A 23,756-nucleotide genomic window follows, 5' to 3' on the forward strand; every position below is an offset into this window, starting at 1 on the left:
TTGTATGCACCACAGAAACCTATGTACTTAAAATGTATGTATATATTTGAATAAATATATATGTTTAAAAACATACACATACCCTTGGATCAACTACTAAGTAAGTTTTGATATTCATGGATTCAAGGTAAGGATCCCTCAGGTGTCCATTCCCTTCTTCTACTTCATAAGCTTTGCCTAGGTGATTTAATGTTGCTTCAGTGATGTGCACACGGCTGAGAAGGGGAGAAAGAACAAGAGACCCAAACACTCACAGAAAGGTCACATTAAGCATTTCATTTACATTTCAATGGCCACTGCTGACATTTCTGCTTTTCAGCCATCTCCTGCTTTGGCAGTTCACTGCAAAATCCTGCCAGTACTTAAAATTGTATTTGCAATCCTTCATTGTAGTTCTTCTTTACCTATCTTTAATAGCAAACATGCTGAAAAACACTTCCCATAATGAGATACTATCAGTAGAAAATTAAATTGAAATAAGCAGAGACATATAAGAAAGAGGAAGAAATGTGATCAAAGGAGATCTGATGACTGACAAGACAGACTCACAGGCAGCTTGTTTCAGATGGTGAGAGCTGCAGGGAAAACTCAGGAACAAAACACAAGTGAGGACTGTCTTGTGCTAGAAATGTACGAGAAGGGGAAAAGACAGTTGCAAAGTCTGTGGGGAAAAAAAACTGGAAAATGTTTTTTTTGTTAACTAGGAGGATAATTCTGTAAGTCTGTGTTTTCTGACTGAAACAATTTGAGGACAGCATGACACAGCAACACCACCAACACACTTCTAAGTGGAGCAGCTAGTATTGTTCTGTACCCATTCACACTTTCCCTTAAATATCATTTCCTTCAGTATCCCAAATTACGTCTTTTCATACAGATTATGAGTAAAGTCTTTCCACATAATTTATCAACAAGAGACTTACGTGTGTTCATAAAATGTTATTTCTTATGTTCTCCTTTCTCATTGTTCATCTCCTCGTGCTTTTCTCATTTTTCTTTGGCAGAGAGGGGTTAAACTCTGCTGTCAGTCCTACAATCCACTAGCTCAGGGCTGGGAATAGAACATTTCCATAATGGAAGCTGACAGTGTGCAGTACTCCTGCCTAACTACAGAGAGTAAGGGAATCACCATCCCATCCACCTTTATTTCTTAATACTGTATGTAGGTTTGAACAATTATTTATCCAAGACCTGAAGATTACTGGTTGTGACTTCCAACAAGGAAGAAAAAAAAATTCTTCAATACTCTTCAAGCCAAAAGGTAAGAGTTTTGGAATATAGATGATGGATGCTTTTATTTGTATATTGATAATTGTTTCTCAAAAAAAAAAAAAAAGGAAGGTTAATTGTTACCTTGACTACACAGTTTCGCAGTCAAGGTGAACATTCAAATCTGAAATTTTACAGTTTACTCTAAAGCATAATTTTCTTCCACAGAGACTGGGGCATTCTGGGTGACTGACTGAGCCTTAAAACACAACCATGCACTGCAGCAAGTTTTCTGTGCTTTTCCACTCATCTCAAAAGGCAGTGCATTTGCTCACTCCCCACCTTCTCCATTTTACCGAGCTTCCTCTCTCCTCCTCGAATCACACACTGTCACAGGACATTTCCAATCATACTGCAAACTTCTTTCCCAATTATATGACGATGATTTCTCAGCTCACTGGATTCCAGGATGAGCACGTAACCAAAAGCTGCTCTCGCTGAAGCTGCCTCTCACAGGCAGGCTGTGACATGCACTGCTGCACTTGTCATGCTGGGACACAACACCCAGCACACTGCACCCAGCTGCCTATGCTGACAGGCCTGAGAATAACATATCCTGAGCTTTCAGGCATATGCACAGTAGAGAGAATTGGTCATAAACTAATTTTTAATTTTGGTTTTATGCTACTCCCTTCTGCTTTAGTAGTGCATTATACTGTTATGAATGCAAATAATTTTTAAAATCAGAAATAAGGTGAACAAGGATACTCTGCCACTGGAAAGAAAATATTTAAAAAGCTAGAAGTCTTCCTGCAGCCTTTCAAAAGCCTTTAGAATTTCTTCATTTACAGAAACTCAGAATACATATTCTTCCTATTTTAAATAAAACCTCTAACTGGCTCCTAACGACAAAACTTCTGCTTCCAAAGGAGCAGGACTACCTAACACTGGAATAGAGAATCCCTGACATATCATTTTTCTGCAAAGCAGGAATCAAAGATAACATTTGCATTGTGAATAAAAAGCCTTCCTCCCTGTCAGGCTCAGTCTTCCAAAAGTGGAGGATGTTTCCTCTGGCAAGTTTTGAAACACAAGATAAGCTAGTGCTAGACAGGTATACAGAAAGTATTAAGTGTAATATTTCTGAATCAGCATGACAACCTAAACCAGCTTAATTCTTTACCAGCTTATCAAATACAAACCTGAAGACCATAAGGAAATAATCCGAGTTGTTAAGACTAGGCAATGGTCCTAAACGTGACTAAGAAAGTATGTCTTCATGCCAGAGTCATGTCGTTTGCTTTACCAACAAAAGAAACTTTACAACTCTGTATTCTTGCTTAATCAACACACTAAAAGACTCAACCCTACTGGTATTACAATTGTTAACTAAGCTCCAACTAGTTTTCTTTCTGTTTCGGTCATCAGTGTAAGAAAATAATTTGATATTCATATTCCCTTATCACTTGTCAGGAATTAATTTTTAAGTTACAAGCATATACTTAAAAGCTGTCTGAGGTGCAGAAATAATAAGCAATCTTGCAATGTCACTGGCTAGAATCTCTTTCCAAAAGAAACCAATACTTTAGTGCTTAAACATATACCCACATGAATGCCATTCAAATAAAAATTAGTAATTTGCATAGACTATCAAGAAACTGAAAAAATCAGGGTCTTATTCGGGAATGGAAAAAGGAAAAGCCTTATAATGGTCTTTTTATTCTAATCCCTAAACTCAGCTTAGAAAACAGACAAAAAGTATACTTTCCTACAAGAGGAAAATGTAAAAGGCTGCTGTTTTTTTAAAAACAATTATATTTCTCCTTTTCAATGAGCATCTTAAAAAAGCCTGCAAGAGTATCAGCTTCAGACCCAGTCCTTGCACTGCTGAGAGCACATGGCAAGTTATGTTACTGCTCTGCCTCGGCTCTTCCACTCAAGACCACCCACTTCCCTTCCCGTTCTGCCCATGGCAGATGCTGCACAGGGAGAACATGCAACAACAAACAGCTCCAGACTCTCCTTGCTTGGATACTCCACACCAGGTTGTATTTTAATTTCTGAGTTGTTTGTGGGTTTTGGGGGGTGGTGAATATAGAGCTGGTATAATTCAAGTAGTGCTGATCAATACATTAACAGAAACACTGGGTAAATAAGCAACTTGGTCTTGTTGACCCAAGCAGCACATCTATTCTTTAGCTAAACTCACAAATGCAGTATTATCCCTGTGCATAACATGGATTAACTAAGTCAACATAATGCACTGCTGAAGACACACACGCTTCTCCAATGAAGGGAAGGTCAAGAAGCAGTCACTTGCCTAAGAATAGAATTTTATAGTTCATTGAAAACACAATCAGAAAAGACTAACATTTTACAGCTCTGCTAAGTACACATTTGTCCTATCTTCATCATCCCATTATGAGGATTTGTGTCATGGCACAGTTACAAATTCCAGGCCCATGACGGAGTGAATCAGCACTGAGAGGGAAGATCCTCACCCCGGGACGCCCGCGGATTCCATGCGGTTGGCCAAGGACACGTCGTGCGACCAGACGTCGTACTGCCACTTCCGCAGGCCGATCACCCCGCACAGCACGTTCCCAGAGTGAATTCCAACCCTCATGTTGATATCCACTCCTGTGGCTTCTCTCACCTTCCTGTGGAGGGACGAGGGTATTAGAGCAGGAGATAAACTTCTCATTTTCTTCCCTCCTACTGGAGATCTGTTCAGGCTTACACACTTAATGCAAAGACAAGAGACAAACTTATGACCTAATGCTTAGCTACCCAATCATAGCTAATAAACACACTTTGAATGTTGACAAGAAAGCTAAGAATTACTTTATTCAATATATTCATAATCTTGACGCATTAAAAATATGTAATACTTACTTGATTGCTTCACAAATGTCGAGTCCCATTTTGACACAGTTCCTGGCATGAACTGGTAAGGACACAGGTAGGCCTGAGACACAGTAGTAACAGTCTCCCAGGATTTTTATTCTCATGCATTCATTCTCCTGTGAAATAACAGTAAACATATTTAACAGAAGAAAGTGAACCCCAAGTAGGCTAACAGCACTAAAGCCAGTGGTTTGAGAAAGTAAGGCTTTGTTGAATCCTTGTTGAAGCAGAGCTTCCTTCTTTTCCCCACATCTGAGTGCCCAGACGCTGCTCACTGGAGAGCAACAGAAACAACCACTGCAAGAATTTCTGAAATAAAATCACCTTACTTGTTTCTCACATTTTTCTTGGAATTGTGTGCATTTGAAAAACTATAAATGAAAATAAAACTCACAGAATTTACCATCTAAAGGATCAAATCTACTTATCTATCTTTTAATCTTCATTGTTATTAACACTTGAATTATAGGCAGCTGGTTCACCTTTTCCTCAATTTTTGCACGGCAGCCTCATAATTAAGTGTGCAGTATCATAAAACCTGCATTGAGGGAAAACTTAGGAATTAAGATGCTCAACCCAGTAGCTGTACGAAAGCAAAATGGGGTTATTTTGTTGTTTCAAAAATGGTTGAAGAGGAAGCTGGCACCCTACAGTTTGCTATTGCTAATAAAAAACCCCCACGATATCACATGGCCACAAAAAAAATTTTTTTCCTAACTGTGCAGCAGAGGATATGGCTCTGTTGGAGACTGGCAGGAGAGAAGAAAGAGGAAGAGCAAAAAGCTTCTCATACTGTCTTTTGTTAACACTTTACTGAAGAGTTGTACCTGAAGAAAGATTTCAAGCAAGCCAGGGCTAATTCTGCAAGGTTGTTTAATGTCTGACTGATAAGCAGAGATGGCTTAATTTGGGCCAGCCAATACCTCCAGCTGTCCAACCCTACCTGCTGTGAGAACACTCCAGCAGTTCCTAAATCAACTCCAAAATCAGCCCAACTCTGCAGCAATTTACCAAACTGAGCTGTTCTCCCTCATCAGTCAAAGCCTTAAGGGAACATCCATCATTCTCCACCATCTTAATCCATCCCAGTAGGTTCTGAGCACTGCTACAAGTGACAGCCTTAGATGAATCAGCAGGGAAACCCAGCCCTAGATTAAAGCTGTTGGACTTCAGTATCCAGCTCAGTGTCCAGCTTAGCCATCCATTTTTATTAGGTAAATTGGAGCCCACGACGTTCGTACATTATGGAAAAGATGACAGAATACTTCCTGGTAGAACAAAAATAGCACAAAAAGCAGCAATCTCTTCTCACAGCTCAACCACAGAGTTGCAAAAGGCCTTGACTCATTAAATCCAAAAGACCTTGACTCACTAAAGACATTTTTTAAACAGGGCAATTTGCAGACAGGAGTGAGAAATTAAAACATATCACAAAAAATTTAGAATCTTTACTATCTTTCTATCTGAGAAACGGTTAAAAAAGTGACCAAATGTCTAACTTCAACTTCTACTTTGGCATTAAAAGTAATTTGGCATTTGACAACTAAGATGACATGACTTATTCTGCCTCAACAGCTGCTTTGGAACAGTACAATTGCAATAGAGGTAGTTATGACTCTCTTTTTTTGTTAGTAGTTGAAGACTTAACAGCAACTGAATTCATATAAATGCAAATATTAGCAATATCATTTAGTCAAAAAGGTTAACTAGGATTTAAGAGAGGTTTTAGTCAGAGGTAGATTAAAGAATTTATTCAATGACATCCACAAAGGTTAAATTAAAGTAATTTCACTCCTCTGCTATATTGATAATTTTAGAGTTCTCACTTTTTCTGAAGTATTTTTAGAATTTCACAAGCCCAAGGTTCTCCAAGTTCGGTAATTTTCTAATTTTCATTCAGTATATCCAGATATAACCAATTACGAAATCAAACCAAACTCTTTAAACAACGGGAAGATTTGATAGGTAGTCATCAGTCTTGACTAATGCTTTACCAATGCTAAATTTCTAAAACCAGAATCTGGGTTGGTATTTGGTTTTTTGAAGTCACATAGGATGCAATAAAATGCAGCATTTATTTTCTTAAAGCCATAACTGCATCATAACAATGACAAAAATCGATCGATATGTCAGAACATATATATTGGATTGGGGTTAGTTTTAAAGAATAATAAAAATCATCGTGCATATATGTAAATGATACAAATATGTAAATGATAAACTGAGTTTGTGGTTACAGCTGCAAAGAAATTAACCTCAAGGAGCATTTGGAAACATTAAGAACTACTGCCAGCCTGAGGGATCACTATTGATAATATGTCTCAGTAGGGATCATTTTAAGCTACTTCCCATTCTTACACTTTTCTGCAAGTATCCATTAGTAATTAACACTACTGAGCTAAAGAACTCTTTGTCTGCTGCCTCTGAATTGACAAATTTAAATGTGTGTCAGAGTTCTCCACTTGTGGAGTCAATACACAATCCCTCAAGCTGAGCACAACAAAGCTGCTCCTACACCCCTATTACAATCATTTATCACCATCAGACAATTTCCAGAGCAATACAGATAAACCTTCAAACTTAAGAATTGGAATTACAGTAACAACTTGCTAAATTTCCCATTTTTGTTTTAAATTTTGTTTTAATGTGATTTTGCTAGTTAGCTTTAAAGTCAAAGCAGCCTTCCCTTCTGGATTTCAGAAGCACTAATACCCAAGTGCTTCCTGTTGTGAAAGAAAGACTTCTCTTTCCCATGGTGGCTTTTATTCTACAGTACAAACTGTAAACCCACCTTTGCAATCTCATCAAACTTCCCAAAAAGTTCGTTCAACATCACTACGAGGTCCTTTGGAGAGCAGTCACTGGCCAGGCGAGTAAATCCTACAATATCCGCATAAAGAATGCTAGACAGGAACAAAAGGAAAAAACAGGATAAGTGAAATATGAAGATACGTCAATTCCACAGTCAGCATAAATATTAAAATGCATTTAATGGAAAGTATCTGTGTCTTTGGAAAACAACTCCAGAAGAAAGGGTTCAAGTGTCTCCACTGATTTAGAAGACAGCACGCCAGCTCAAGACACATTTACTTTCTATAACGGGAGAGAAGCTCACTTCAGTCTGAAAATCTACCTCCAAATTTTAATTTCAGTGGACCATATGTACTGTTAGGAATCAGCAGCTTGTATTAATACAATTGCTTCTAGAGTTCCCACTTACCTAACATTTTGGTGCCTTTTTACATATAGACTGTGGAAATTATTGTCATGCATTTGCCTATTATCATTAGTTTCCTTTAGTCGCTCAATGATTGCCAACTTCATTTCCATAGAGATATGAGCTGGCAGGATGGATAAAAGCAAATTTTCCTAAAAGTAGGGGGGAAAAAAAATTATTAACACAGTACATTTGAAGTGGCAGGATTTTAGTGACTGCAAGAAGGCATTAAAAAGTAAGTAAAAAAAAACAAACAAATGCCTTTATTCAAATAGCTTTTGAGCAAGGCATGTCAGGTTTTCCAGAAGACACTTTTAAGTTTCTGTTCTCAAAATTATTGATATCACAATTATGCAAGGATGTTGCGTAGTTTTTTTTTTATTTTTTGTTACCTAGATGTGGTATCTCTCTGTAACCATGAAACAAAAAAAAAAAACCCGCATCAAGTACTACAATTTCTGAATAAATTACATTTTATTTTGACCACTAATCTCAGTGTTATGCTGTCATTGTCTGATTAAGCTGCTGTAAAAGTTTATATTCCGTAACTAACAATCTATCCAGTATTAAAAACCCTCATAAATTCTCAAATGCTGCAAAAGCAGCGACAGATACAAAAGTGTCCACGACATGCTGTTACAGCACGAGCCAGGAAGCAATGCCACTGAAATGAAGTCCTTTGAACTGAGCCAGAACACAGACTCCTCAAAAAACACTTCCATTGTGTGGCTATTCCAGGCACTGTTTTACACTGGCTTTGACTCAAAAACCTATTCTTCAAAGAAGACCCTGGTAAGTTGCTGGGCAGAAGAGGAAGACAAAAAGAGAATACTTTAACCCAGGAAGGGCTCTCCCACCCCAGAGACAGAGACACCACAGCAGAGGAAATGTTGTGTGGAGCAGCTACGAGCAGGAACTTTTTCAGATGACATCAATGGCAAGGTCAGTGCATTGTGTAACTAAAATGCTGCCCCTTTGGACCAAATCTTTGTCTCACTTTTTTCAATACCTTATGCAGCAGTGTGCAGATGGCAGTAAGCTGCCTGGGTTACTTATAACCACCAAAAGTGCCTGCCACCAAAAAGAAATAGCTTGGGATCACAGTGGGAAGAAGTAGTTCTCGAGCATCAGGTAGTGGCCTACACAAGGTATAGACAGCAGTTTGGTTTGAGACTGCCCCAGAAACTGAAACACCTCCTTCCCCTCATCTACCATTTTAGTACCAGAATGAACCTTGGGGAACAATTAAAACTGACAGCAGATTCCCAGTGGATATAACGAGACCACTGGAGACTGACACATTACACAGTTTTCAAGGAAGTGATGAAGAACCCTGAACTGCAGTTTTCACACAACTTAAGCACATTTACACTTCAAACAAGGAGACATTAAAAAAGAAATAAACTCAAAACCAAAGCCCTAAACCCCCTGGAAGTCACCACACTGCCCAAGAAATGAGAGCACACTGCCTGTGTAAGGTGATCGGATGGTTCCCTGGTGGCTGTGTGGGGAAACTCTGCCAGGAATTTCATGCAAATTTGTCATCTCATCTCACAAGATTAGCATCAGGAACAGATTGCACTAGCAGTGTGGCATTTTCTTCTTTTCAGTTTGATCGAGTCAGTCACTTTACAGCCCCTTCCTTTTATCTAATAACTGGTGGGCAGAGAACACAGTACACATCAGACTTCTAGACTGCTGTTCTTAACCCTACTTATACCAGGATAAAAGAGGAAAGGTGCCCTAGTTTCAGCTTTGATACCTCTCTACAGTCCTTCCTCAGTAAGAAATTAATGTTCCTTCCTTATTCCTTAAATACCAGTGGAGTTTATGGAAATAAATTATTTATACTCAACTACTGTAATCTATTACATGATTGTTTTCTCCCTTTGGGTCCAATTTTCTCCTTCTAGCAAAAGAAAAATAATTTGTGAGACAAGAAAATATAAGAACAACTAATACTTCAGAATTCAGACCAAGGGAAGCATAAAACCAACTGGTGAAATCACCTTACATGTAATTTCAGGGCATTAAGGACATGTTCTTCTAAGTTACCTTAAGCCAGTCCCAGGAACATTTTATACAGGAAAAAAGTAACTAAAATGACTGGCAATTATAGTCCTGTTAGAAAATACTGTGATTTTCATATAGACAAGCCCCAGAGATCAACTTCCTCCCTTTAACTTCCTTCTTTTGTTACAAATGGCACAACTCTTATTTTTGACACTAGGTGGGTATCACAAAGACTGGACCAAGCCTTTCAACATGCATTAGTCACCAACCTCATGAAATTTATACCGACTTTGGAAACAAAAACCAGCAATTCATAACATGAATTAGCTCACTCACTTGTTGTCTCTTTTCAATCTTCAGTTTCATTCGGACCTGAATGCACTTTAATGTGTATCTGTACAAATCCCACGAAGCAACCTGCATTTGGCGTTTGTGAAATGCACCCATCAAGTTACCACAAAGGAAAATGACAGCATTGGCAAGCAGCTGCACAAGAAGAAAAATATTTACCTACTGCATAGCAGTCATTGATACTTTACTAACACACGTATTAGTCCCATAAAAACAATTAATCCCAGACCGCCTTCCATTTCCTCCTACCCTGCCACATAACAAATCACAGTGCTGCAATCAGCCAGGATGTAGCTGGAAAACATAAGCTAACTTTCAGAGTCACCAGCATTCCTGTACAAATACACAGTAGAATAACGAAACAGAAAATTCTGCTATATCATTTAACATTTATTTCCAGGCACCGGTGTTTGATTTATGGAGAAACCAGTCTACAAACTCATGCATCAGCACTCTGTGTGGAGTCTGGCACACACCTGCACCAAATGAGCTGGGGTGCTCCTTTGAACACACCCTATTAATAAGTGTTGGGAACCCTAAAAACACTCAGCAGCACTCCCAGGCCCTGCTGACACCCCAGGGCAGCAATGGCCCTTTTGATCCACCCTGTGGGCAGTGCCTGATAAAGTTAGATAGACCCACCTGAAACAGCACAGATTGGGAAGAATGATTGTGACAAAGTTAATCATATTTTTAATAACTTTGTTTAAAAATTAATAGAACAATCCAGCGTTTTCCACTTAGGTCAGAAAAACAAAACACGTTATAGATTTAAAAATTCACAATTTTATGAAAAGCCCGAGTTTTTGGGGGCCCAAGCTCCAAATCCATGAACTCGAAAGATCCATGTGGAGTTCTGGAACTTTTCTAAACAGAATAGTTATGTCAATAGCAAATGGTAGTATGACTGGGGTATTTAATTACTTAACCAAGTGGTATTTCCTTACCTGAAATAGAAAGGATTCGTTCTTTTCCTGAGAAGTCATGCTTACCACAGTGCTTAGAACAATAATATGGGAGAGAGCAGAAAGAACACTAATTATGACAGCACCTCGCATCCCAAAGGGTAGCATGGTATAAACTGTGAAGATTATGAACAGAAAGAACGGCACCTTTGGAAAAAGAAAAAGAGAAAGAAAAAGAAAAAAATCACATTATTAGGTGTCTCCCAAAAATCACTACAGAAAAAGGAGCAAAGCTGCAGGATTCTTGCTCACTTTCAGGCAATTAAATATTCACGTTTCAAAAGCACAGTTAAAACCATAAGGACTGTGGTAATTTTTATGAGTTTTGAGGGAATTAGCAGCTACAGATTCACAGACAAGATTCTTTAACATGACATATCACCTATAATTTTTTCAGGTGTCCTTGCCCTTTATCCTGAATTTATCCATTACAGCTCAGATGCACTTTGGATGCACTTTGTACTCACACGTCAGGAACAGTGTGTTGCAAGGGTAGCAATACTGAATGGAATCAGATTTCTCACCTTCTCCAAGTTATTATTCTAATTTTAACATCACCCAATCACATGTGTATGTTTACCCTGTGCTTGATAAAACCCAAAAGTCCAACCAATACTTCCTGGTGCCGACAAAAAAGAATAACCTTTATTGCCACTGACTACATACTTAGCTGCATGGATTTTACAAAATGCACAACGGGCCACTGAACTTCAAGGGGTCAGTAGCAAGGCCTATAATACTTAAATCCATATTTATAGATTTGTTAAAATGTTAGCTTATATATGTGGAAACAACTCCAATGAGAGGAAAATAGTGCAGCATTCCTGGCTCAGCTCCATCTCATCACAGCAACTCTACTTGTGCCATTCCAGACAGGAGCTTCCTTCAAGGAAGTCTCAAGGCCCCTTCTGCACTTAAATGTTTTGCCAGAATAGATAGTTTGGTTGGGACAACAATAAAGAAACAAACAAACAAACAGGAAAATAAAACTTTTCATTCAGCAAAAGTAATCGTCCCATGTTCATCTTTATTATTTTAGTTGGATTAAAAACATTTTTCTGCCATATTTACAACCCCATCACACAATATTCTGAATGCTGTGCTGCAGTTTTATAAGCATACAGAAGCAAAGGCCAAATCTGCATTTAAGCAGTAGTTTTAATTAGTGATAAATTCATAACGAGGTGAAAGTCTGAAATGAGTCTATTCACTTCTACATTCCAGAATAGAGTGTCCTTATATTTTAGATTTAAAATAAATATGAGTGAATTATTACCACATGACAACACCATGTTGACTTGCAGCACTGAAAGCAGCAAAACCAAATCTTGCTTCATTACGTATTTGTACATCTATTTAACAACAGTAAATTTGGGTTTTTTTGTAAGGTAATAGTTACTTCCTCAAGTTAAAAAATACTGAACAGCAACTCTAAATGCACAATGCTGGATCCAGGCCACAATGCAAATCAGATTTTGGTTGTTTAACTGATAATTTATATCTTTCTTTATTGAAATAAAGAGGGGAAGGGAAAGAGTCAGTAAAACAAGATAAAAAGTCATTTTTATTTAATTAAAAACTCTTCTGCTTGCATTATGAGAGCTTAGGAGGAGTTTCCTACAGATTATGATATTTTTGGCATCATGAAATCGCCCATCTTCTGATCAGAGATAGCAAGCAATGAACTTTAGCCACACCCAGCTATGCCAGGATGTGTCATTAATTCTTATTGTTCACTTCACCTCTCCCACTGACTTAAAAACGTGCTCCCTAGGGCACACCCAGTTCTGGAGTCCTTTATACATTTCTTGAACACCTCTTTGACCCATATACATTAACAAAGCAAGTATTATTATGAAAAATTCTCTTGGAGATTAATTCATAGTAATTCAGATTTAGTAAAAATACCAAGTAATTATACAATTAATTTGCAACTTAGAGACTGAATTCTCACATAGATTTATGCAGTTATCTAATTTTCTCAGCTGAACTATATTGTCACTGTAACAAGGAACACAAACTAAGATTTACTGTAATAGATCAGTAAAACCAATTTAGAAAAGTGAACCCAAATTTCATACACACAAAAAAATTGCTATAATGTTATAACATTCTGAAAAAAATAAAGCACACAAACACATTCCTACATACCACCAGTTCTGTGTGAGCACCTGAATGAACAAGACACACATACCTGTTCCCACAGCTGGTAATCATTTTCTTTTTCAAAAAGAGATACATATCCTACAGTCAAGAAGCACATCCAAATCATCACTCCAAAGAACGTGAGCCACCTTCGGAACAGGGACTCGATGCACAACAGCAGGTACGTGACTGCAAATATGCCCAGGGCAGCACACACGGTGATGATGAAGGCAGGATGGGAACCTGCCACCTGCAAAAGCAAAACAAAGTGTTACAGTCGTCCAAATGTCCCCTTTGGAAAAATGAAGGATGCATCTAGACTGTCCTGGAAACAGCTTGGATACCTTTAACACGCTGAATTGAGTTCCTAAGCAGACCAGTTGTGGCAGCATTAACACTTTCTGATATTCACTCACATAGAGATGATATAATAATACTGTTCTAGATACTCATTCTACCTAAGTTCCACCATTATTATTTTTCAAATTAGTGGATTGGGGTTTGTCTTTTAAGCTAAGTTATAACTATACTATATCCATAATGCAGATGCACCCAAAGAAATGTATTTAGGGAGTTCAAGCTTTGCTAAAAAGCTTGCTCAAAAAATGCTTTAGCTAAAAAAACTTTCCAAGACTTACAGGAGATGACTTGTTACAAATAGTGTTGCTACTTCTTTCCTATGAAATAAAAGCTAAAAGGGTTACAAATGCAAATGGCAAGATCAGATTTGCTGCTAAAGAGAGACTTAAATACACTTTATCATGAAGCACAGTGTTTGGAAAGCAGTGTTAGAAGGCAATGAAAGGTTATAAAAGCTACCTTACCAACTTTTTGCAACATTATCTTTATTTAAACTCCTTTTTTTACCAGCTATCAACTAGGCTGGCTTGAAGAACACTGAATTTCTTTTCAGAAAATCATATTACACTACATAACAAAAAATTCTTTGAGCCTCATCTCTCATGCCTATAGGGACCCTGCTCCTTGCTAACTGCCTATTGATTCAACAGATCAGACACTGTATTGGGAGATTCTTACTATGTATCTACAAATCTTTAAAAAAAACCATATCACCTCAGGAATTCCTAACAACAAACCACTGTGATATTTTACGTGCCTTATACGACTCTAAAAAAATACGAGAAATGCAGGACATTTTATCTCATGCTCTTGTTCCTTCCTTGGTTCTTTTACTACTTATTATCATAACTAGCATTTAACATAGTTTATTATTTGTTCAAAACATGTAGAAAGAAAACAAACAGCCCTTATAGTAACTGTGAGTGTGCCTGACAGCACTGTCTCCTTTCTTCCCATCCCTCCAAAAACATACAGAGTATTACATTCACAATTACTTGATTTCTTTTAGCACTACAACTGTGATACCACGGGGCTATGAGCCAAAAATGTCTGATAGTGACTCCTCATCATCTTTGAAAACACTGAACACAGAAAAAAAAAAAATGTATACTCACATCAGTGACAAAGAAGATGATAATTAGAGTAGTCCAGAAGATGATTGCAATGAAGAGCAGCAGTAGCAGGAGGGGATGCTGCTGGCTTGTGTAGCGGTACTTCTCATAGAGTGGGTCTGATATCCTGCAGTCATCATTTTCATTGAAGAAGTATTTACCTTTAGCTGGCATTTTCTCCTAGGTTGGTTGCTATTTCTCTCAGTTCCCAGTGCACACAATAAGACACAGCTGAAGCTACAGCTTCAAACAGAAGTTTTGTCTTCTCACTGCTGCCTCTGTGATCTTCAGGCACACTGAGTAACCCACGTTCTCTGGTTTTGCTTCTCATGAGCATCAAGTTCAGCTTTCCAATGCAATCAAAAGCCAGAATTAGCCTCCCCAAAACCACAGGCAATTCATCATCAGCTCTACGCATGAATCTCCAGATCAGCTTGTATTTGTGCAGATAGGAATTTTTGGCATGAGGGTTTTTTAATTATTATTTTGCGAGTCTCCAACTCCTTTCCAAGAAGGTTGAATCTCACTTCCTGGGATGAACACTGCAGAGAGACAGTACATTAATGTGTTCAGTTAAGCGTATACAATGTTCCCCAAGGCGGGGGGTCAAGGGGGAGGGAAATAAAAATAGTTCATGCCTTAAATTTTCTACCTGCATGCTCTAACCAGTGAGTAAAAGCTGTTTGCCCCAGTGAGGGGGCAGCCCAGGAGCCCCGTGCGTGGGCAGTGGTGCCCAGCACCCACAGCACTCACCAGCAGCTGCTCTGCCCGCCCCAACCCCTCCTTTCTCTGGCAACTCAAACATTTTCATATGTACATTTTCATACTACATGGTGGGGTTTTTTTTTTCCTTTGAGCAAACAGCAGTTTCCATGAGCATGTTGTGTAACTGAATGCTCACACCTCTTTTGAATTTGTGTGCACCTGTGTGTGTGTGTATATATATATACATATAATCATGATACACTTTGTGTTCTTTTCCAAAACATGCATCTTAAAAATTAAGAAATCCTTTTTTTATTCCTTTCACACTTCAATTAAGGCATAGAAAATGAGAAAAGAATACAGTTGTCCAAGTCAAAATTCATTAAACTTTTTTTTAAAGGATACTTAACATCTAGTTCCATGTATTTCATTCCACTAAAAGGGATCATGTTTCCAAGGCAACATGTGTGTTCTGTTAGCAATGAACATTAAGGAGTGAACTGTATTGTTAATTACTAATGATCAATGTTCTTCAAATAGATTCATGAATATAGTTCACCCAGTGCCAAGAGTCACAAAAAAAAAAGGCAGGGGGATAAGATGGAGGGAAGCATGAAAAACAGGATTTCAGAAGTCTTATTAAAACTTGATAACTGGACCACAACTTCTTTGCCACTTGACTGCCATCACCATGGTGCCCAACGCCAGTGCTCCAGGGAGAAAGAACCCAATAAACTCACTTTTTTTTTTTTTTAGAAAAGGCAAATCTTAGCCAGCTACTTTCAAAAGGCAAAATGTTTAACTTCACACACACGTTTCTACTGCGTTCACACTACAACCAGAAAAAAGTTTCAGAAACCATACTGAGTGATTTCACCTCTGTAAATAGAGCCAAACACTACTATACTACCCAATTATTAATGACCAAGCAGGCAAAACTAGATATATCAATGGTGAGACTGGACAAAAAAAAGTGAACTTTTACAAAATTAGTAACTACAACTTCTTGCCCAGACTATATCACAGACTTTGATTTATCACAAAAACAAAAGAGACTGTATTGCATCACTTTTACCGAATAAACTGACATATGTATTAAAAACAGAAATAAAATTGAAGACACCTCTTAATACATCTTTTCCATGTATACTTAATGGTACACCTAATATCTCACCAGTACTGGTTATTACTGAGCTTTTCTTCATAATTAAGGGCCTCCCATTTCTCACTTGAAATAATCATTCTGGTACTTATACTATCTGCATGTAAATAATAATGCTCTTGCAAAGAAGTGTAAATCTTAGAAATCACTGCCACTTAAAGAAGATATGAAGAAGAAATTGAAACATCTGCATATTTTTTAATGCATTTTCCAAGTCCAAGTTAATTGCTGAACTACTTCACTTGAGTATAAGCCAGGCTTTTTTCTGAAGATAGAACTGCCAGAAGGTGTGTACAGGAGCAAGCATTTTAATCTGCATTTGTACTTCAATAACAAAGAAAACATGCTACAAACAGTAGGAAGGTTTGGATTGTGATGCACCAGAGAGACAGACAGCTCACTGAACAGCCTGAAGAATTCCTTTACCATGGGAGTGGAGGTGCAGGAACACGCAGCCTGATGTGAACCACTGTGTAAAAGAGATGACAGGTTTGCTGTCACAGTTCCCTCCAAAAGTGTATTTCAGAATAAAAAACAATGTAAGCGTTCTTAATATACTTGCAGAAATATGATTTTGAGGGTAATCTTTATGATATAGAGGTTTTTTGAGAGGAAGCTTGATTTTTCCAATTAGCAGAATCCATTTTCAAAAAATAACAATTAATTGTTATGCAGCAATACAAGTAATCCTGTCTTGGGTTACTTAATACTGAAATCCAAGAAAAATTACTTCACAGCTTGCTTTCTGTAATTTATTCTTCTGACCATGTCAATTAAAAAACAATACCAAGGACAATGTCTATTTTACAGAATTATACTTTGGGACTGTGGTTCACTATTACCTGAGCATCATCTGATGCTTAAAGGATGAGAAATGTGTCCTGTGTCAGCTTAGAACTATCTATGAATGTTATTGAAGAGCTTTACAGGACATCAAATTGAAGAGAAATATCTTTTCAATGGTTTAATCCATTTTAATAAAAAAGAGATTGCTTTCTTATTGATTTTTTTTTTCTGCACTGATTTCATATATATGCATTAAAAGCAATCATGAATGACCTCTGGGTCATAGCATTTTCTTCTCAAAACTTTACTAGATAAAGAAACTCCCCAACAGTACTTTATTGATTTATCAAGAATATAATACACTGCATAAATGCTACTTTGAGATTAATAATTCAACTCTGATCTAGTTTCAATTTGCATTCCATGTCCCACTGCCACTACCACCCCCCTTTTAAAAAGTCCCTACTTTTTGTGCCCTTCTCCCTTTGAATTTTTTTCCAGGAACTGTTTGAAAATGTAGAACACAGACAGGAGAGAGAGAGAAAAAGATTCTGTGTCCTGGGGTGCCCGATGCTGCATCTATCCCCTGCAGAACACCCCGGGGAGACCTTCTGCTGCTGTCTCTGCCAGAGCCTGTGCAGAGCTCAGGAGACAAAAGTGACATTTGCCTGCTTGGATCCAAAGCTGGGAGCTGCTCTCCTAGGCACATCCATCCCAATTAGCTCTTGGTCTCCCACTTTTTATCTAGTGCTCAAGTAAGTAGCAGAGACCCATCAGTTTTCCCCCCAGCATGAAGGCACACTGCACTGGGCCTTTTTTTTTTTTTTTAAGTTTTCTTTTTTTAAAGCACTGCAGGTCACACATCAGCCCGAGGGTGTTGATGCACGTGGTAATTTCAGCACCTTCCTCCCCAGCAAGAGTCTGCATGGAGCAGGAGCAACGCAAGGGCAGATGGAGGAGGGAGAAAGGGGAGAACACTGAAGGCATCGAGGGAGCAGAGCAGAGAGCTGCTCATCCCAGGGACTTCTCTCTGGAGCTCTGGCACAAAGAGCAATCTCCCCCCCGGGCAGTGCAAGGTGGAGCAACAGAAAGACTTGATCCAAAAGTCAGACTGAGAACTATGAAACAGCTCTCGGGATGGCCCTCCTTTGTTCTCTGTATTTGTAGAGTAGGAACAGTTTCCAGGTGCTGGCTCTGTCACAGGCAGGGGAGTGGATCTGGCAAACCTTCACCCTCCAGCCCACGTCAGGATGTGCAGACAGCCAGTGATCCCATCCTTCTTCCCCCCTCTTAGGAGAATTATTCATAGCAGCTACTGACTAAGTTAATGCCTTTCCAAACAGAATCCAAGAATATTGCAGATCTGTTTTGAACTTCAAAGCTACTGATGTATTTACAAATGAACACATCCACAGTAACCACCTGGATAATTTTGAAAGCATTTTTTCACTTAGTTGTTTATCTGCCAAGAACTCAAGCCTTGATCACCTGGAGCTGTCTGGTTACCAAAGAGCAGTCACATCCCAAAATACTAAAACAAACCCTAACAGCAAGAACCAAAGGAATTGATATAAATTGCCTTATTCCTCTCAATAACTACTCACAAAAGCAAGTAGAAGCAGTTTTTCCATCTTTAACTACTACAGCACCAGACAGACAGTACAATTTTGATTTTCATTCTATCTTTTGTTTCACACAAATAACAACAGTGTTTCTGAAATTACTTTAGCAATTTCCCTGACAAGAATGATTGCTGACTGTAATTATCCATTAGCAGATATATAAAGGGAATCAGGAATCTATAAACATCCAGTAGAATAATTGAAGGAGATTAGTAGATTAAATACGGATTTCAGGCAAAAATAATCTTCAGTCTAGTGGACTCCACAACTAATTCAGTCTAGGAAATGAACTTCAGCAATCCCAATGTACACCACAGGAAATACCATTCATGTTAAAGACAACACTTCTTCCTTTTAAACTTTGCTTTCAGATGTTAACCTGCAGTCACCTTAGCTTTTTCAACTCATACAAAAATACTAAATGGAGAACAGGTGTGTTTTTAGTGATCTATCCGCTAGCAGTGGCAAGTTACTTTACAAAGGTGAACCTTTTCTTATATTTTGAAGGCTTTCGTGTGAAATTTCACTTTCCTTAGTTGCATTTAATTTCTGAAGAGCTCCTTCTGCAATACAGAAAAATCTTCCTTACATTTACTTCTACTTTCTTATGAAAAGTGAGCATGCCCCCTTCAAGACATCATCACTCAGAACTATATTTACCTAAAAAAGCCAAATCAATACAAAAAGTAATCTGTCATTTGAAAAACAACAACAACAACAAAAAAAGACAAACAAACAAAATAAAACAACAAAAGTGGGAGAAATCCCACCACTGTCTGAGGAATCAGCAACACTATATCACCTGAGCTTTGCCCTTGAACATTAAGAGCCTTGGCAATGACAGTGCTAAATATAGTGCAAAGAAAACATTGAAACTGAACTTTTTTTTATTCACATTCTAATTTCAGTAGATTACTTCTTCTCTAAATTGTTTGTTCTACAATACACCTCTGTCAGAGTGGGGGAGTGCAACAGCAGAGGTATCAATGAGCTCTGGAGCTGGCCCAGAGTTTTGAGAGGAAAAGCAAACCACAAGTAGGAAAGCAATGGCAGCATCGAGCTGTTAAACTGACTCATCACCTCTCACAGGTGAGAAAAAGAATATCAAGGACACGATTTCTAAAATTGGGGGCGGGAAGGTGGGGTGTTTGTTGCTCCTTTTGAAGTACTACTATTATTACAGGATGTGCTTTGAGGAAAGAGATTACAGTCACAGAAAGAAATCTCTGTGTTACTGATCCAGGTAGGGCAGAGAGATGGTGACAGAAGATGGCTCAGAAAACTGACTGGTAATTTAAGACCAGCTCACAAACTTAGGAAAAAAAAAGAAAGAAGAGTCCATGTAATGAGATTGATGTAACTGAATTACATAGGAGGGTTTACTACTGTTCTAAGGTAGTTTTTATTGTGAAAACACATGGTGGTTTAACCAACGAATCTATTAAGCCTTGTAATTAACTGCTGGGTCTGGCTCAGTGGGGCAGAGGAGGAAGCAGGCCTTTCATAATCCTGGTTTTCATAAGCAGCAAACTCCAGGGTGTAAAGAGATACATCACACCTGAAGGGAACTGAGCTGTTCTTTGCATCTTTCAAAATCCAAGGTGTGTGATTATTTCTTGACTCCCTGTCCCCCCGTCACATCCTACAGATAGATTTCCTGACTCTAGCTGGTTTAAAATTGAACTTACCACTCAAAAGTCAATATTCCACTCTCAGTTTTCAGTGACCTATTTAAAATTCATGTCTTTGAACACGGTGTCCTCAGAAGCCAGGATACCTTTTCATTGTGTAATTTCAGTTTAATTATACCAAAAGCAGAGTGCTTGTGCAGTTATTTAAAGTAATAAACTCCACAATATTAAGCTATATAAGCTGCAGAAAAAAAAAAACACACTTAAAACACAGAACATTAAATTTGAGCACTATGGGGAAAAACAGAGTTTTCAGCTAAGGCAGGAACAGGGACAGAGTCTCTGTGTGTGTAAACCTCAACAATTACTACTAGAATATCACTGATTTTCCCCAAAATTAAAATTCCTGATATTTTCAGAAGATCTATTTTTTAAGGAAAAAAATGTATTGCGGTAGGTAATATTCAGCCTTTATTGAAATTAGCAATAAGGAAAAAAAAGTCAAGAAAGGTATGTCTGAACTGTCAAGCTGGTTCTTTTCAGGCATGATCTCATTTAGGTTACAGAATTACAGCATAAAGCAAACAAAATTGCTCAGTACGATAAATTTTCTAATCTCAATATCATTAATTACATCTACAATGAAATCTCTCTCATTTGTACTGCAATACTTTGAATATGCCTCAGATATTTTAATTCAGTAAAGCAGTCAAGAAGTACAGACTGCACATGTGACAGAGAAAGTACTAAGATGTAACTGGACTCTTCTAACTATAACTAGAAACATCAACAAATGTGCAAAAAATAAAAAATAAAAATTAAAATAAATCACTGTGAACACTTACACAGGAGTGTAAGGGACATCAGACATTACTCTCATTTTTTGCTGTCTCACATAGTTATTTAAGGGGGTTGTTACAGTTCAACACAGAAATGAGTCTTTCCCACCTCTAGGGTAAATAGTGTATTTGCACAGAACAGGTGCAGGGACAAGGGCCACGCCATGGGAGGGAAGAAGATAAAACCCATGAGATAAGAAATCATTTGCTATTTTGGTTGAGTCCAGTTAAAACAGCACAACAGAGAAAGAGGCTCCTCTCTCTCTTACCTACAATACTTCCATGTTACTGAAGTGAATAGAAACACACAGGGCACCCAAAATTCAACCAAGGCACTGGCATCAACAACAACTTGGGTTTCTTTGACTTTTTTTGTTCCAGTCTCTATTTTTACAGAACCAAACATTTTTTTAAAACAATTTTGCCAAACATGATAACCAAAATGCAAGAGTAAACCATAGTGTAAGAACAACATCACTTGTGTCTATTGCCAAAGGCCAAAACCACTGCTTCTGTCTGAATTTCTGTTTACTCAACTCTTCTCAAAGCAATCAGACCCACTGACAATCTCACTTTGGAAATAAATCTCAGCACATGGCCAAGAGATGGACATCAGTATCTGGAGCAATGCACTGCAGGGTGATATTACAGTATGAATGTCAATGTAAAAAATACCCTTTATGAAAGCAAAGCCTCCATACTATTTATGAAACAAGGGGGAAGATAAGAAGACATTAAATCCAATCCCCCTTTACTTAATGCCTGGTACTTCAAGAATAAGTCCCATCAAGTACATGTTTTAGAAATCTTATTTCTATATTCTATTTATTTCAGGGGAATTTTAATGTTCCCCAAACTTAACTGTACAACATTTGCTACACCACCACATCCGTACTTCACAGCCAAAAAAACTAAAACTAACACTTGCAATGAGGAAGTTCCCTCCCTTGGAGGTTAAATATTAAAAACACCACCAAGGAGACAGACATTTCTAAGAGAAGCATTGTTTCTACATTCATACCCTACCTCAGGACACACCAGCAGTCAAACACACACAATTCCTTTTTTTTACAGTTTTCCAAAATGTAATATCTGGTTTAGGAAAGGTCCTTTGGGGACTCATTCTGAAATAAAAGAATGATAATGGATTGCAAATCTCTGAAATCTTGTATTTTCAGCCTCACTTGATAGCAACACACACTAGAAAATTTTTAGGAGTTGTATACATATTTTTCTCTGGTCCAGACAACATGAGCCAAGCATTGATGAGTGCCTGTAAGCTCTCTTGCATGACACAAAGAGAGAACCATGCAGAAACAGTGAGAGCTTTCCAGTGACAACCAACATGCCACGCTAAGTTTTGATTGTGTGAACACAGACCTAATCAACTGTCTTCTTGTTTCATCTTATCTTTCATCTTACCATTTTCAAAGCTTTGTCTGACAGCCAGCCCCGTCAAACTGTTCCCAACTCCAACAAGCTACTGGAAACCTGCACCAATAAAGCACTGACTCACCAGGGAAAACATGGCTATCTCACCTGGCACAGCCAAAATGAAGCAGACACTTTAAAATTAAATTCTCTTTAAGCAGTTTTGTCTTTTGGATTTGCTGATACTAAGTCCAGTTAACTAGTATTAAAACAAAACTAGTTAATTCCAAAATTGAAATAACACAACAGACATAGCAAACTAACAGGCCAAGGCAAAAGTCACTTCTCTGAAAAGCTGTGCAGTTCCTGCCTCAGAGAAACATGAAGTCCACAGAAGAACCTTTCAAAACAGTGATGTATGCACCAAAATCCCCGTGCAGGTTCCCATTGGTCAGCACCCAACCAACCCCCAGGGCAGGGTGTTAAACCTCAACAGCAGCTGTTCAAAAAGCACTTTTTACCTGGACTGTAACGCTGAGCTGTCACAGCACATTACTCCAGGCTTTTGTGGACCAAAATCTTACTGAGACTACTGATAAGAAACACATTTGCTTACCATTACAAGCCACAGGATTCATTGGCAAAAGCTGTATTTCTCCACTCCACTATGGTCTGCTCAGTCATTTTGAAATTCCTGCAGCAGAGTGAGTGCAGCCCACTCAGGCATAATCCTTGACACTAAATCTTTTGATGTATCACACACAGGAACCTGCAATGAGAGAGGGAATCTTTACTCCAAGGACCACTGTAGGCATTAACAATGCTTCCATTTCTTCCCCTCATAGTTCACAGAAGAAAAATCTACTCAATCTATCTCTACATACTATGAACCTTTACTCAATCAATAGAAGAAAAAGTACTTAATTATACTGTGGCACACTGCAGCATGAATGTAACTTGACTGAAACACATTTAATGATAGATGGAAATGTCTGAGAAGAAGGTTGAAGACTGATGAGAGGCATCATCTTTATGCTAACTGACCTCAATGCTTTTCAAGCAAAGCTTCTGTAACAGCAAAGGATACCCTGTTAAAAACAGTATAAAAATATTTTACTAAATTTCACAGCATCATAGATAATGCAACCCTTAAGTACTTCAGTAAGTTTCATTATGCACAAGATCAAATATCAGCAATTAAAAAAAACACCCCAAGAAGAGAATTTGAAGTAAAACAGTGTATAATTCAAACCAGCATAAAATATTGCACATCTGCAAATATGACAATATGGCAGGAAAACTAGTTAAAAAAAAGAAAAGAAAACCAGCAAAACATACCCTCCCTGCACCTTGCAAGTCTG

The 23,756-nt window shown here is 38.1% G+C and overlaps 1 protein-coding gene across 4 annotated transcripts in view; it reads right to left on the reverse strand.

The window, feature by feature from the left end:
• The window catches only part of ADCY7 (adenylate cyclase 7), a 61,781-nt gene that overhangs the window by 18,183 nt on the left and 19,842 nt on the right, over positions 1 to 23,756 (reverse strand). For 3 of the 4 annotated variants that reach the window (XM_027646777.1, XM_027646775.1, XM_027646776.1), the window contains 10 exons: positions 23,012 to 23,164; positions 14,283 to 14,821; positions 12,857 to 13,057; positions 10,645 to 10,809; positions 9,683 to 9,832; positions 7,337 to 7,485; positions 6,908 to 7,019; positions 4,105 to 4,232; positions 3,711 to 3,869; positions 83 to 215 (listed from right to left, as the gene is read on the reverse strand). In XM_027646777.1, the coding sequence (XP_027502578.1) occupies positions 83 to 215; positions 3,711 to 3,869; positions 4,105 to 4,232; positions 6,908 to 7,019; positions 7,337 to 7,485; positions 9,683 to 9,832; positions 10,645 to 10,809; positions 12,857 to 13,057; positions 14,283 to 14,453 (1,368 nt within the window). In that variant the 5' untranslated portion in view covers positions 14,454 to 14,821; positions 23,012 to 23,164. Of the gene's footprint in view, positions 1 to 82; positions 216 to 3,710; positions 3,870 to 4,104; positions 4,233 to 6,907; positions 7,020 to 7,336; positions 7,486 to 9,682; positions 9,833 to 10,644; positions 10,810 to 12,856; positions 13,058 to 14,282; positions 14,822 to 14,931; positions 14,974 to 23,011; positions 23,165 to 23,756 lie in introns of those variants that run through there. The other variant, XM_027646778.1, reaches the window with a different exon arrangement.

The sequence above is a fragment of the Corapipo altera genome, unplaced genomic scaffold (assembly GCF_003945725.1).
Source record: "Corapipo altera isolate COAL_440 unplaced genomic scaffold, ASM394572v1 62, whole genome shotgun sequence".
In the NCBI taxonomy this organism is placed as follows: domain Eukaryota; kingdom Metazoa; phylum Chordata; class Aves; order Passeriformes; family Pipridae; genus Corapipo; species Corapipo altera.